The sequence below is a fragment of the Schistocerca piceifrons genome, chromosome 2 (genome assembly GCF_021461385.2).
Source record: "Schistocerca piceifrons isolate TAMUIC-IGC-003096 chromosome 2, iqSchPice1.1, whole genome shotgun sequence".
NCBI classification, from domain to species: Eukaryota; Metazoa; Arthropoda; class Insecta; order Orthoptera; family Acrididae; genus Schistocerca; species Schistocerca piceifrons.
Genome location: NC_060139.1, coordinates 57,453,052 through 57,468,680, shown reverse-complemented (window position 1 = coordinate 57,468,680; position 15,629 = coordinate 57,453,052). Strand labels below are relative to the sequence as shown.

Here is a 15,629-nt window from a genome sequence, read left to right as displayed (position 1 = left end):
CTGTGTAGTTCTCTATGTGGTTTTGGACTTTCTCTTATCTGCAGATTGATTTACATGCCGTGTTTTCATTTCCTCTAGCAGGATTCTGTTTCCCAGCTTGTTGTCAAAGCCACTATTGGCCTGAACACTGCCTTGTGCCAACAGCATTGTTTAGAGTAAAGTTGCGACAGAAGACTTTCTTATGTGTCTGATGCTTCTACTTTTTTTTTTTCCTCCCCTTTTCATCGTGTTAATTTTGGGCTGCCATTGGCCTGGCATGAACAGTTGCGCCTACAGAAGGAGCTGCTGCTGCAGCAGCAACATGAGCAGATACAGAGGCCAAGCAACAAGGCTCATGGTATCGCCCCATATGGCCTTACCATCAAATTACCCATCTCTGACTGCAACTCCTCCTTCCACAATGATTTCTAACTGTTCCAATTCCCCTAGCCATTAACCTCCACAAACGTAGTCCTGCAAAACCCTGCCAATCAGGCCCAAACCTCCTTGCATACCTCCTATCCATCTGTAAAGTTCTCCTGCTGTGCAATCCCAAATTCCTGGATTCCATCTAACACATTGAAGCCCTTGCCATCCAGGAATTAGAGCACCATGCACAATGCCACCTCAGAAAACTCTCCAACCTATTGACTTCCTACACCTGCCTTGGACTACCATTATCCACCACCTCTACAGCAGCCTCCAAAAACTCCTCCAGTCCCACCCATAGCTGACAAACCATGCACTGCAGACCTACTACATTTACCCTATCCTCAAAAACTCCCTCCCACCACCATACAAAGTCCAGAACCTAAACAGACCCAAAACACAGTCATGAACATTTCCTCCAAAAGCCTTAGCCCCACAAAAGTATCAGTCCTTTACAAATGTCTTATCTTTTGCCCCACTCCCAAATTCAAACATGCTGGACTTGTTAAAGACCTTCTCTCCTTCTTCCAGTCCCTATAGTGGAAACACTTTTTCATGGCCTACCCTACCACTCAGACTCAACCCGAGACCAATGTAGAACCCTGACTGACTCAGCTCACTCCTCTATCCAATTGTGATCCACTCTCACTGTCCCCAAATCACCCCCTGTTAATTTTCCAGAATTTCTTAACCTTGAACTAGCCTCCTATCATTTTCCAATTCCACCAACCTTCAAGCTAATCTTATATATGCAGAAATAACCACAATTCACCAACTGAAAACTGATCTCACCTGCTGAAAAAGGTTCAATCACAGCTGTTTTGAAATGTAAGGATTATCTGGCAGAAGGACTCTGCCAGCTGTCACATTCATCCGCCTATAAAGCCTGCCACAGTGACCCCATTCCAGAAATCCAGCATGATCTCCAGTCTCTTCTCAAAACATGATGCCCATCTGAGAACGTCTCCCCTGAGTCTATCTCTCTCCTCATCCCTACCACACCATGCACTTCCACCTTCTACATGCTTCCTAAAGTCCATACACCAAACCACCCAGGACACTCCATTGTAGCTGGTTACTGTGCCCCCACTGAGAGAATCTCTGCTCTTGTGAACCAATACCTTAAGCCTATTATCCACACCCCACCCTTCTACATAAAAAATATCAACCATTTCCTCCACCAACTCTCCACAGTCCCTATTTTTTACCACACAGTACCCTGCTCATTACTATTGATGCCATGTTCCTTTACACTAACATCCCTAATGCCCCCTATTGAACACTACACCTTTCCCAACACCTGACAGATTCCAAACCTACAACCTCCTCCTTCCTGGTCAGCATGACCAACTATATCCTCATCCACAATTACTTCTCCTTTAAAGGCATCATCTACAAACAAATCTGGGTATGGCAATGGGCACCCATATACCACTGTCCTACGCTAAACTATTCATGGCCATCTGGAAAAATCCTTCCTAACTACCCAAAATCCCAAACCCCTCATCTTGTTCGTATTCACTGATAACATCTTCCTGGTCTGGCTCGAGGGTGAGGACTCCCTATCCACATTCCTCCAGAACCTCAATACCTTCTTCCCCCATTCTCGTCACCTTACCTCCCCGACTCAACAAGCCACATTTCTCAATGTTGACCTCCATCTCAAAGATGGCTAGATTAGTACCTCTGACCGTATCAAACCTATCAAGCATCCACAATACCTCCACTTCGACAGCTACCACATATTCCATACCAAGAAGTCCCGTCCACACAGCGTAGTCACTCATGGCTGTCTCATCTATAATGACGAGCAGTCCCTCTTGAAATATACCAAGGATCTCACTGAGATCCACACAGGCCTTAATTACCCTCCAAACCTTTTACAGGAACTCATCTCCCATGCCTTATCTCTCCAGTCACCCATCACCTCCCAAAATCCCATCATCTGGCCACAGAGGACCATTCCCCTCAGGGCTCAGTACCACTCCGGACTGGAGCAACTGAAACACATTCTCTGCCAGGGTTTTGACTACTTCTCGCCATGCCTTGAAATGAGGACTGTCCTATGCAGTATCCCTCCCAAACCTCTCAGTGGTATTCCACCACCCACTAAACCTACACGCTATCCTCATCCATCTCTATCAACCCCTGCTCCCATCCTCTTGCCTCATGACTTGTGTCTCTGTAGACCTAGAAGAAAGACCTGTGCCATACATCCTCTCACCACCACCTACTCCAGTTCGAACACAAGTATCACCAAACCCATAAAAGGCAAAGTTTCCTGTGAAATCAGTCATATGATCTATAAGCTAAGCTGCAACCACTTTGTTGCATTGTACATGTGTATGACAGTCAACAAGCTGTCAGTCTACATGAATGGTAACCAACAAAGTGTGGCCAAGAAAAGCTGGGCCACCCAGTTGCTGAGCACACTGCCCAACACAATGTTCTTCATTTCAGTGACTGCTTGTGCTTGAGATGTAATGTAGCTTCAGCTGAAGAACAGTAATAGCTGAACTTGATTCCTAGAATGTGAATCATGTAATAATTGTGGATAAAATGAATATGGTATTATAAAGGACAATTTGCCCAGTTTTATGTCAACTCTGATAGGCACTAAGTGGTTAGTAAACGAAACTTGAAAGCAAGCTGTAATATGTGGCTGGAGTCTAAGGGAGGTGGTTCAGATATCAACCTTGAATTATGTACTGGCTATCATCCTATACAATGAATCAATGAATGATGTGATGATAGACATAACTTGCTACCTTAACTAACAATCAGTGCAGAACAGTCAGTGGAGCAGGATACTGCCACCACATGCAGGGGTAACATCTGACATGATAAATTGCTCCAGAATTCACTCAAGGAAGTTACACAATTTAGTCTCTCAAAATGTGTCCATGCAGTTTTTAGGTCATCAGGCATTAGTAAAAATAAAACAAGGAGCTACCACCAGTGTCTCTTCAATGACCACAAGCAAACATTGCTGCATATGGGCCTCTGCAGCAGGTGCCTGGTACATGCACCCATTTAAACTGAGTGGCAACAGGTGGCCTTTTCAGATGAATGACTGTTGAGCTCCATCGGACACACAACAAACACTCTGCAACAATTATTGGATGGGCCCAGGCCAGTGGAGGGAGCATTATGGTCTTGAGAATGTTTTTGGCATTCCCCGGGTTATATCGCAATTGTGGATCAGTACAACTATGCATCTATCTTTTCCGATCATATCTACCTTGGCATGCAGTGTGCTTTTATTCTGTGCAGTGACATCTACCAACAGGATAGAGAAACATTCCATACAGTTCGCAGTGTATGTGCATGATCTGAAGAACAACAGCATGCATTTACTATACTCACCTGACCACTAAACTCTCCGGATTTAAACCCAATTGAAAATCTGTGGGATCACTTCAAATGGACTGTTCACATCATGGTATCCTCAACTGAGAAACCTAGTGCAACTGGGCATGGCACTAAAGTCAGCTCAACTCCATATCCCTGTTGGAACCTTCTTTTTTAAGTTTTGCTTCCGTTATCAAGTCAGAATTGCCTCTCTGCTGCCTTTCCCTTTCCTAAAGCAAATCTAACAGATCCCCAATTTTATTTTCCATTCTTTTGAGCAGTATTCCTGCCAGCAAGTTTGAGGCATAAGCTGTTAATTTAATTATAAGATAGTTTTCACATTTATCTGCCACTGCTTTCTTTGTGACTGGATGATATTTTCCCAAAAGTCTGATATCTCCATAACCTCTTTATTTTTCTTATTATAAATTTGCAGAAGACAGAGACATTCAACATGGGTGGGTTAGCAGCAAATGTTGCCGTCTGTTATATTTGGCACCACAAGAGATTCTCACTGATTTACAGCCTAAAAACTTTACATATATTGTGGAAAATTAACTGTACATCATCAGAATAAAGGCATGTTTTTCATATACCGTAATGTGTGTCTCTAACAGCACGGAAGAAACAGAAAAATCTGTTGCAACTTCACATCGAATCAAACATCTGCCTCTTTACACATATAACCTACTAGTTAATCATCCACTTACAGTGAAGACCAACAAAAATTTCCCTCTCAAGTGTCTATGTAGTTCCACCTGCATAGCTGTGCATATTACCATACTACTTGCAGGATTCATGGAGGTGCACCCACTTCAGATCAAATCCACCTGGTAGATTAATGATGAGGGGCAGTGTCCTGGTCAGCCTGCATGTGGTCTTTAGCCTGTTTCCTACATCTGACTAGGTAAATGTCAGGCTCGGCTGGTACCCATGTTTCACCTCAGTTACATGACTTCTACCCTTTAGGAAACATTCACACACTTTCAAAGGAGCTAAAATTAGACACAGACAGTTGGGATGCACTAATTTTATCCCAAGTAGGAAAGGGGTGGTGTCAGGGATGGGATCCAGCCACATGCTACGACTCCCGAATGCAATAATTAAGATGGTGATCCCATGAAAACATGGGATGAAGAACAACAAAAAGACGATGACAATGTGTCCCTGTATTTCATCTTAGTTAATAAAAGTGAATTTTATTTGCAGAAAATCTTTTGTGTCTTCTTGGAATAGGTGTAGAATACAGACAGGACCATTTGTGCATAAATAATAATTCCTCTTCTGTGTGTTCTCAATGTAATCCAGAAGAAAAGCATGTTGTACTTCACTTGCAGCAGTGCCCTACCAGAATTTGAATGTGACTGTGATTTTCTACCAATAATATTTGTGCTGTCAAGTGTACATTTTATTAGATCTACAAGAATATTGTGTATATCTTAGGTGTGTTATCTTGGCGTCCCAGTACCTAAATTAATTTAGGACTGATGCTTTTGTACTCTAATTATGTATCTAAAAATAGCTTTAAATAGCTCTGTAACTGCCACTGTAAAATTATTTTAGCCTAAAATATTATAAATTCAAAATAAAGAATTACTTACACAATATCATCTCCTATGTATTACATACCTCACCCATCAAATCCTCAAGTGCCTGTGCAAGCTTTGCACTCTCATCTCTACGTATGGACAATTTTTGATTAACAAGAGATATTTGGTGCTCCAGTTCTTTGTTATTGCTCACTTCATTCTCAAAAAAATTTTTTTGTTCTTCTAGAAGTGATAACTTTTCTCTTCCTTCTATTCGCATTAAGTTCATTTCCTGAAGACAAAAACATGTCATTATTTTCTATGTCAATGTGCTGTAATTCAGTAATGTATTACATATGATAAATACCCCATTAGCAGATACTGAAGAGAAGAAAAAATGAAAATCACACAACCCAACACTATTGTAAATGATCATTGGTAATTGCGCATACATTGTACCTATAGAACACAGCTAGTTTGCAAATATTAAATTAAGTTCCAATATTCAATAGATATCTGCAACAACATAGCACAAGTCTAAGATGGTTACAACAAATTTTTGCAGAAAGTATTCACAAAAGCACCTTGTGACCCATTAGCCATTAGTGGGGTTCACAAAAGCAGAATGTCCGAGAAATGGCAGTTACACGACAAATGGACACACTGATGAAGCTCACGTATTAGGCACGGTAGTTCAAACAGAGCAGAAAGCACGTGGACACGGAATGTCACTGCTTGTCATTCACAGTGCCCACAGCATAACAAAACTTCGCAGTGTCAGTTGCAGTGTTATAGACCGTGTAAAGTTATGCTAAGTGTGACCACCTGACAGTAGACATTGCTAACTTTTCTAATCTCTTAAGTGTAGTGTTTCCAGTCCTACACTGTCATCTTAACATGTGTTATGTACCAACCCTGTATCATGCAACTGGCCACATAATTTCCTAACTGCAAGACCTCGTTCACTTTGTGTTCCTTGCGGGGGTGTCAACAAGCTCGAAAAAAAATGGCAGCGTTTCATCACGTTAGCAGGTCAGGCGGAAAGCAGGACATCAGCGCTTTGCACGAACTGAGTAGCTAGCGGCAGCAGAAGCTTAGTAAAGCAATACGAATGAGAGGTATCACGTCACCTTGTTATGTGAAGTAAGGGGCCGTGACACTGATGCAAGAAGGCATACTGAATATTGTTACGGACCAGTCCGTTGGTGTAAAAAAAAGGGTTGAGCAAATAGGGCACGATATGAATCGCTAATATATTCGTATTAGGAAAGCCTATTCAGTCATTACAAGTGACATTGCGTCAACACCAGCCAATATTTCACGCAGTAAATACTCCAGCATTTGAGTTCAGAAGGGATTAGTCAGAAGGATCGACGGTGTCCTGGCACAGGACACGCTTACTCAATTCCCTGACATAGTATTAACGCTGGGTATAAGTCTGTTGTAGATTTCCTGCTCGTACCCAACACCGCCAACAGCTCCTGGAGAGATGTCTTCCCCTCCGTAAGCCCCAGTCACAAGTTCGGCACTGCTGGCAGCTTCCAGCGCAGATGGGAAGACCTGGGGGTCTTCCGTGTCGACTTGGGCGAGGACATCAGCGTTCCTGACACTGCAGCGGAGCCACGGGGCCTACCTGCACGGCAGGCCAGGGTCAGCACACTTCTCAACCACACGACAACCAGAGAGCAGAGACGAGCCACAGTTGCCGGAGGGGATCTAGGACCTACTAGGTCGGCACGTGTAAGCCACGTACGCTCGTGCCACCTTCTTCGAGTGTGGACGGTGGAGGTGCAGCATCCATTTCCTGAGTAGCTGCCAAGTGCTCACAGCACACCCGGACAAGCAACGGCAGAGGACCGCCGTAGCATCGCTAAAGGAGAGATGTATTGGTGGAAATAAAGGGTTAAAAGTCACTCTTCTTTTACTGCACCCACCGGTATACATAGGTCACAACCACCTCCTCTTCCCTGAGGAACAGGCAAGTGGCAAACTGAGAGAGTGCCTCCCGACACACCATCCGTCTGCCACGCCTCCCAATAGTTGCCACCTGCACACGTGATCTTAATCAAATGCACTGAGAAATAGCTTACTATTTGGAAAATAAGGACCACAGACTAAAGCATGGGAGGTAAAGGATTTCGTATATGATGTATTTCAGGTTCCACAGGGTGTTCAACCAGAGGAAGGAGGAGGGAGGAGGGGGGGGGGAGAGAGAGAGAGAGAGAGAGAGAGAGAGAGAGAGAGAGAGAGAGAGGAGGGGAGAGGGGGAGGGACAAGTCTCAGCAATGGCGAGTTATAGATAATCAGTACGTAATCTCTCATTGGTTATGTTACATAGTGATTAATTTGAAACAGAACAGGAGGAGTTACAGTAACAGAATGCCAACATTTTAGTCAATAGTAAAGACAAAATGCAATCCTTGGTGCAGGATGGAATATATAAAATCACATGCAAATAATATGGAAAAATACATAATGATCAGACAGGTAGAGCTGTGGCAATTAGCTTACTTGAGCACAATAGAAGCTGGAGATTAAGAGAGATAGATTCAACTTTTACTGATCATCTTTTTACAGAAAACTGCTCACATGACATAGAATGTGAAGTTTTACATTCTGTTAAGAAAAGCAGAAAGATGGTCCTACTGGAAACCAGCAAATATAAGCATGTTGCTAAACAACCAAACACAAATTCCTTTTTCTCCTTACTAAACTAGATTTTAATTAGAAATATTACATTGAAATTGTAAATTCATTTTCATTTTTGAGTGGTTGTTAACCATATCTCCACATAAAAGACTTCGTTTCTTTTTTATTTAACAGAACTATCAACAAATGTGATATAAGGTGTGTCTGAAAAGTAACTACTGTTTTGTTCTAACACCACTGCAGCACAAGAGTCACAGTTACGCATATTCACACTCATCTCTCTCATTCACTGTCTTTCCACTGACACCATTACAGTCAGATTGTGTTGCGTTCACATTTGTTAGTGATCATTCAAAATTTTTGAGACAGTCTCTGAGCCCACTGTTTGTGAAGTGCATTCTGTGATAGGGCTTTCGAACATAAAGAATAAGCCAACTGAAATTCATCATCAACTTGTAGGAATTGAAACTTTGGTACACAGTTCAAAACAAAAAGCATGGAAATTTTGGCCAAGGCATTGTGTTGCTTCATGACAGTACAGTCCCCATTCTGCTGGTTATACCAAAATCTTATGCAACAACCTAGTTGGGAGCAGTCTGATCATCTGCCATACAGCCCACTTTCTGACTACTACTTGTTTTTGAAACTGAAGCAGAATTTTGGAGGAAGTCACTTTGACAGTGATAACAATGCAAAAAATGATGTTCAGCAGTGGCTGTCTTCACTGGCAGCATCTTTCTATGAAGAAGGGATTGAAAAGACAAACGTCTGGACAATGGTGGCAACTATGTAAAAAATAGTTTAAGAAATGCTCTTTTTTGTAAAAAAAAGTGTCAGTTTGAAAAAATGTTTAATGATTTTTTTTTTCCAAAATGGTAATTACTTTCCAGAGATGCCTCATACTTTCCTATGTAAACACTCTACATACGATCATTTTGGTATATTTTTGGCATGGTCCGGTCACAATACTGTGAACACTGTCTAAATTTAACATCAATATGCAATAACCATCCCAGGTGACCCAGGTGACAGGTGGCAGCACTAGCAGTGGAGGGTATATAAAGTGTGTTGGGGGAGAGGGGGCAGGGGAGGAGCAGAAAATGGTGCAGCCATTCTCGTAATGCAGAAGAAGAGTGATTTATTTGATGTCCAGGTGAGCATGATCATTGGCTTTTGGGTCAGCATTTCCTAAGCAGCTAAGTTTGTAAACTGCTTGCATGCCACCGAGGTTAAAGTACGCTGTGCCTGTCAAAGTGGTGCTGAGGCAAGTGTGGTGCACCAAGGGCGACAGATGACAGGGGAGAATGACAGCTACAGAGATGTGTAAGGCCACATAGATGTGCAACTGTTGAGCAACTGACCACCCAGATGAATCGAGGGGCTACTACCAGTCTTTCCTGAATGACTGTTCAGCAACCGTTGCTGCATATGGGCCTCCACAGCTCGCATTTGGTTCAAGCACCCAAGCTGCCTGCTGTTCATTGGTAACAAGGGCTGGAATTTGCACACAACTGGATGTCCACGGAGTGGCAACAGTATGCTTTTTCAGATGAATCACATTTTATGCTACACTACGTAAAAGAGTGTTTTAATGTGTGGTGTGAAATATCTAAAAGCAAAGATGCTGCAACAATCACCAGATATGTCCATGCTGGAGAAGGGAGGATTATGGCCTTAGGAATGCTCTCATAGCATTCCCTGGGTAATCTTGTCACTTTGGAAGGCACAATAGATCAACACAACTATGCATCTATCCTTGTGGACTTTATCATCCCCACATGCCAGGTAATTTCTGTCAACCCCTGCATGCCAGGTGATTTTCCTCAGCAAGATAACATCTACCAGCAGGACGGTGCAACATGTCATAAAGCTCGCAGCATAAGAGTGTGGTTCAAAGAGCACCATGATGAGTTTACCATACTCCCTTGACCACCAAACTCCTCGGATCTAAGTCCAATTGAGAAAGTGTGGGACTGCTTTGATCGGGCTGTTCATGCCATGGCTCCTCAATTGAGAATCCTAATGCAGCTTGCCACGGCAATGGAGTCGGCATGGCTCCTCATCCCTGTCAGTACCATCCAAAACCTCAGTGACACTCTTCCTGTATGTCTCTCGGTAGTCTCTGCAGAACTATGTAGCCTGATATACGATTATAGAAATTGAGTTCTAAGCAAAATAAAACCAACTGTTAATGCAATGTAAATTTTCATAGTGACTGTGAGTGAGTTCATAAACAGTATACAAATGAGGAAAGCAAGACACATCAATGAATTCAGTTGAGTATATTATGAAACCTTTATAGCACTCCATGTTACATGGAATGTGCTACTCCACACTGGATACAGGCATGGCTGCCCTAGCAGCTGTGAAAAAAGATACCTATCAACCAAGTTTCATTTGTACCGATGTTTGACCTAAACTGTACCAAATTAAATTACTGAGTTACTGCTTTATTCACTGCAAACTCAACAAAGAATAATAGATTATTTAATTTCCAAACATCTTAATAACTATACCTGATACTGCAAAACAGCCAATTCATTATTAAACTAATAGTTTGTTTCTTACCCATAGATTCAACTGGATACATGTATGTACCATATTTTGTGCACATCTCCCTCCCCCCCCCCCTCCCCATCCATTTCCTGCTCACTACTCTCTCTGTCCATCAATCCCCCCCCCCCCCCCAAATATGAATCTCTCTCTCTCTCTCTCTGTTCATCTCCTCTGGTATCGGAAGGCGCAGAAGAGTTGAATGTGCGCCAGAGGGTATGGACCTGGATACCCACTAGGGGTCTCTGTGCTCTGGTGGCGCCTGTGACGCAAGCCTCGCCGTGTGAGTGAGTCATCCTCTGTACCATGTGAAGTCCGTGGTCAATCGCGTTTCCGCTGTCATGTATTTAGGCAGTCAGACGGCGCAACCCCAGCAGTCTGGTACTCGCTATAGTTCGCTTGGGCATCTCAGCTGTACTGCATTCCAGTTCCATATGTTGAGATACATACAGTCGTTGTTTGGAGCGTTCCTGCATTATTGTTGTCTCGCAGTGTTTATCACTCCAGTTCTTGCTTGCTTGCCTCGAGTTGTGTCCTGGTCAGTCATAGTGTCTGTCGTCCCCTACTTGTTCGTCTGTCCTGTCTGTTCATTATTAGTGATACCTCCATTCTCTGCCGTGCGCTGCTCATCGGCCACTCACGGCTATAACTTCTCCTACTTCCTTCTCTCTCTGTTCATCTCTTATGTCACCCCCTTTTCACTCCTCCACTATTGGGAGATGATTCATACTCCTGCAGTACTTCTTTCCAGAGAATAAGTGGTATGCATACCACAGCTTCACTTGTGAATGTGTACCTCACACGTATTTCATACATAAATGTCTGATCTCTCCCCTAATTTACCTTCTCCCCTTCTATTTATCTCTCCACTCCTCATCCACCTGCCTCCACAAACACTCCCCATCTTCCACTTGGCACCTACACTACTCCCTAATTCCCTTCTCTCTGTCTGTCTCCTCCTCCCTTTCTCTGGGCCCCTCTCCTTAGCCTCCTCTCTTTGTCCATTCTTCCTTATCACTTCACTTCAACCACCTAGGCATACGTTGCATACATTGCACACATAAATGTCTGGACACCTACTGTTTGATCAATATGATCAGGAATACTTTGAATGTATTCCTTAATCTACCTTCCCCCTTCTATTTCTCTCCCCATCTTCCACCTGCTTCAACACACCCTGTCCCTCTTCCCCTTACCTCCTCCATATCTGTCATCTTCCAACTGCCTCCTCACGCCCTGTCCCACTTCCATCTGCCTTCCCACATTCCTTGCCACTTTCCTCCCAACACCCTCTACCACTGCCAACTGCCTCCTGATACCCTTCCTTCTTCTATCTCACAAACACTTCAGCTGCCTCCTCACACACCATTCCTTTATGACATGCGCACCATCACTCTCCATCTTTCACCTGCCTCCACCGGCTCTCCTTTCTCTTTGTTTATCTCCTCTTCCCCCCTTCCTCTACCTTTATCCATCTCTTCTTCCTCCCCTCTTTCTGTCCATCCCTTCCTACCCCCTCACTCTGTCCATCTCCTCCAATTCATCTCTTTCCATTTCCACCTCACCCTCTGCATATGTCCTCATCCATTCTTTCTCCATCCATCTTCCCCTTCTATATCAATCCATTTTCCTCCCCATCTATCTGATCATCTCCCCCTCCTTCTGTCCATCCCCTCTTCTCCTCCTTCTCTGTTCATTTCCTCCTTCCCTCTCCCTGTCCATCACTTCCAACCCACTCTATCTGACCACCTCCAGATTTCCCTTCAGTCCACTCCTCCTCCCTCTCGCTCATTCCACCTCCCACTTCCCCTCCCACATTCCACCTCCCCCATTTTTTCCTATGCTTTCTTCTGTCCACTTCTTGCTCCATGGTCTCTGTCTGTCTGTTTTCTGTACCTCCTACCTCAGGCCACTCCATTCTGCTCCTCTCACTATCTATTTCTTTGTCCTTTTCTTTCTACCCATCTCATCCTTCCACCTCTATCTGTGCAGTTTATCTCCCAGCTCTCTGTCCATCTGCTCCTCCCCTTTTTCATTCCACCTGAGCCTCCACACTCTCACTATTCATCTCCTTCTCCACCCCGCTGATCAGCGGTGCCTATTTGGATGTATACTCCCTGGAACACATTCCGATACTACACACATAACATACCTGTCATGCAGAACACATACCTCCTTCTCTCTGTCTCTGTCCAAATGATATTCCCATCTCTATCTATCTCTTCTTCCCCAGTCTCTTAGTCTGTTCATCTCCCCCTCCCATCTATCTTCGTACATCTCCTCTACCCCCTCTCTCCGAACATAAATTCCTCACCCTACCTCTACCCATGTACTACTTCACCTCTCTCTGTTCATCTCCTCCTCCCCACCTTCCTTTTCCACCCATTACATCGCCCACCTGCCACCTGCATCTCCCTCTCCTCCTTCCTCTCTCTGACCATCTCTCCATTCCACCTCTCTCTCTACATCTCTTCCTCAACCCTCTCTCTGTCCATCTCCACTGCCCCCTCCCCCTCTCTATGTCCACCTCCTCTTCCTCTACACTTTCTCTGTCTGTCTCCTCTTCCAGTCCACCTCATCCTCCCCATCTCTGTCCTTCCCTCCCTTCTCCCTTTTTTCTGTCATCCCTCCTGCTCCCTCTTTGTCCATCACCTCCTGCCCCCTCTCTCCTTATTCATCTCCTTTTGTCCTGCATTTGGCTAGCAGCCTACCTGACTGCCCATAATGGGACTGGTAAAACCTTCGCATGTCTGAAACTTCATAAATATTAGAGCTAGGGTGGTCCAGGGACCTGGATGCTCAGCTTTAGTATGTAGTAAATGTATTACCATTTTCCCCACAGCTTCATCTGTATCATGTTCTGCACATATATTGCACATTGCTTCTTCTTCCACCACTCTTGGTCCTCTCCTCCTCCCAACACACTGTTCCTTTCCTCCTACCCCTCTCTCTGATCATCTTTCCCATTTTCCAACTCTCTATCAGTGCCCTTCTCAACCCTGTCCATCTCCTTCTAGCTCCCCTATGTGAACCTTCTCTTCTTCTGCTCCCTGACTGTCCATATCTCCCTCACACCCTCTCTATCCATCTCTTCCATGCCACCCTCTCAGTCTATCATATCCCCCTCTCACTGTCAATCTCTTCTGATTCCTTTCACTGTCTCTTCCTCCCCCATCTGTGCCCATCTCTTCCTGCCCCTCTCCCAATCATTTCCTCCTGCCCCCTCATTCTGTTCATCTCCTACTCCCACCTCTCTCTGTCCATCCTCTCTCACCTATTTCTCTCTCTATCAATCCCATACTGTTCCCCTCTTTGTTCATCCCTCCTTATCCATCTCAAACTCCCCCCCCCCCCCTCCTGTCATGCCCATCCACATGTATAACACATCCAAAACTGTTCAGTGAAGTAGGCCAATACTACTGCCACAATATCACTGTTGAGCTGAACAATCTACCCCAGTCCACTGATACTCGCACAGTTTGCTGTCTGTGTGTCAAATTTAACTGAAATCGATTCAAGGGTTTGGGATGAGATCCCAGGCACATGTACTTACAATTTGCTTTACTTACACACTAGCCTTTTCCCCACGGCTTCGCACACTTAAGTGTTTGACACATATATTTAACATACTTTCTTCTCCCCCTCTCTGTGTCCACCTCTTCCCCTCTTTGTTTGCCCACCTAATCCTCCTACCTCTGTCTACCCCAGCTCACTTTCTGTCTGTCTCTCTCTCTCTCTCTCTCTCTCTCTTCAACTCTCATCCCTCTCTTTGCCCATTTCCTCCACCCCCTCTCTCTGACTATGTCTTCCTTCCGCCTCCCTCTGACCATATCATCCTCCACCTTCCATCTTCACTTCCGCCATTTTCTTTTCCACCTGCTCACTACCCCTTTAAACCTTCCTCTGCCTCATGAATCTCCCCCTTGTCCCCTCTCTTTGTACATCTCCTCCTCCCCTTCACTCTGTCTACTATCCCTTGTACCCATCTCAACCTGGCCACAGCCTTGGTCATCAGTATGTGTAGTCCCTGCAACACAGTTTAATAAAACAGGTTGATACTACTCCTGCAACATGACCATCATGCAGGGCAGGTTACACACAGTGCCGATAAAGCAGGCCAGTACTGCTCCAACGTAAGATATATGTTGTGCAGGGCAGCCTGTATGTTGGAGCCCAAAAAGCCATTTCTTGCCCCTCACATGCAGGCTGTCCTGCAAAGCAGGTTGATTTGGCAGACCAATACTATTCACACATAACATGTCTGTCATGCAGGGCAATCTATATTTCAGGACCCAGAAAATTACGTTTTTGCACATATCTCCACTCCTATTTGTGCTGGAAGGCTACAAACACTACAGTACTAATACTAGTGAGGCCTGCTGTTTCTGTGCCGAATTTAGTTGCAATAGCCAAATTTGGTTGAAATAGGTACAGGGGTTTGGGAGGAGATCCCAGACATAAACACAATCACTCCGCTTTATGTCACATACACACAGATATACAGAGGGTGGAGAAAAATTGTGTGACAAAATTTAACCCTAGATAGCTGATACCTGTAGGAACCAAAATTACTAATGTTGTGTAGGTTGAAAACGCACCATTTTTAAACTATGGGAACTTGGCACCACACGCAACGATTGACCGTGGATTGCCCTGTTGCCATTTGTCGGTTGACGTGCAGCACTATGGTTGTCAGTTCACACATACAGATGTTCCTTGCCCTGTCACTGCCCAAAAGTGATACACACGTGTTGAATAGGTCTTGCTGTATGTCTCCACCACATGTCATGGGAATTAATAGGTAAGCTTCGCCTCGGAGCACACACAAGTCACTTGCGATTTAGTCATACAGTACGCATGGTGGCACAGTATTCGTTTGAAGAACAAGGAGATATGGTTTTTGTTTATGGACTAGCCAATGGTAAAGCGCATGAAGCTCGACGGTTGTATGAGGAACGGTGTCCAGCACGACATCGCCCAATTTGACCTCCAATAACTCATTTACTATTCAAGTTACGTGCCTATAATTCATACCAATTTAGGTTTACACTAATAGCTTTCTAAAGACACGTCGATTGAAAAAAGCAGTTCAACAGTTTAGATTTTGGAAATTTGTTGCTAGGTGTTACCTGTACAATT

At 44.3% G+C, this 15,629-nt stretch overlaps 1 protein-coding gene across 2 annotated transcripts in view; it reads right to left on the bottom strand.

The window, feature by feature from the left end:
* The window catches only part of LOC124776284 (coiled-coil domain-containing protein 39), a 503,452-nt gene that overhangs the window by 276,272 nt on the left and 211,551 nt on the right, over positions 1-15,629 (bottom strand). For both annotated transcript variants that reach the window (XM_047251190.1, XM_047251189.1), the window contains one exon: positions 5,389-5,580. In XM_047251190.1, coding sequence (XP_047107146.1) covers positions 5,389-5,580 — 192 coding nt within the window. The remainder of the gene's footprint in view (positions 1-5,388; positions 5,581-15,629) is intronic.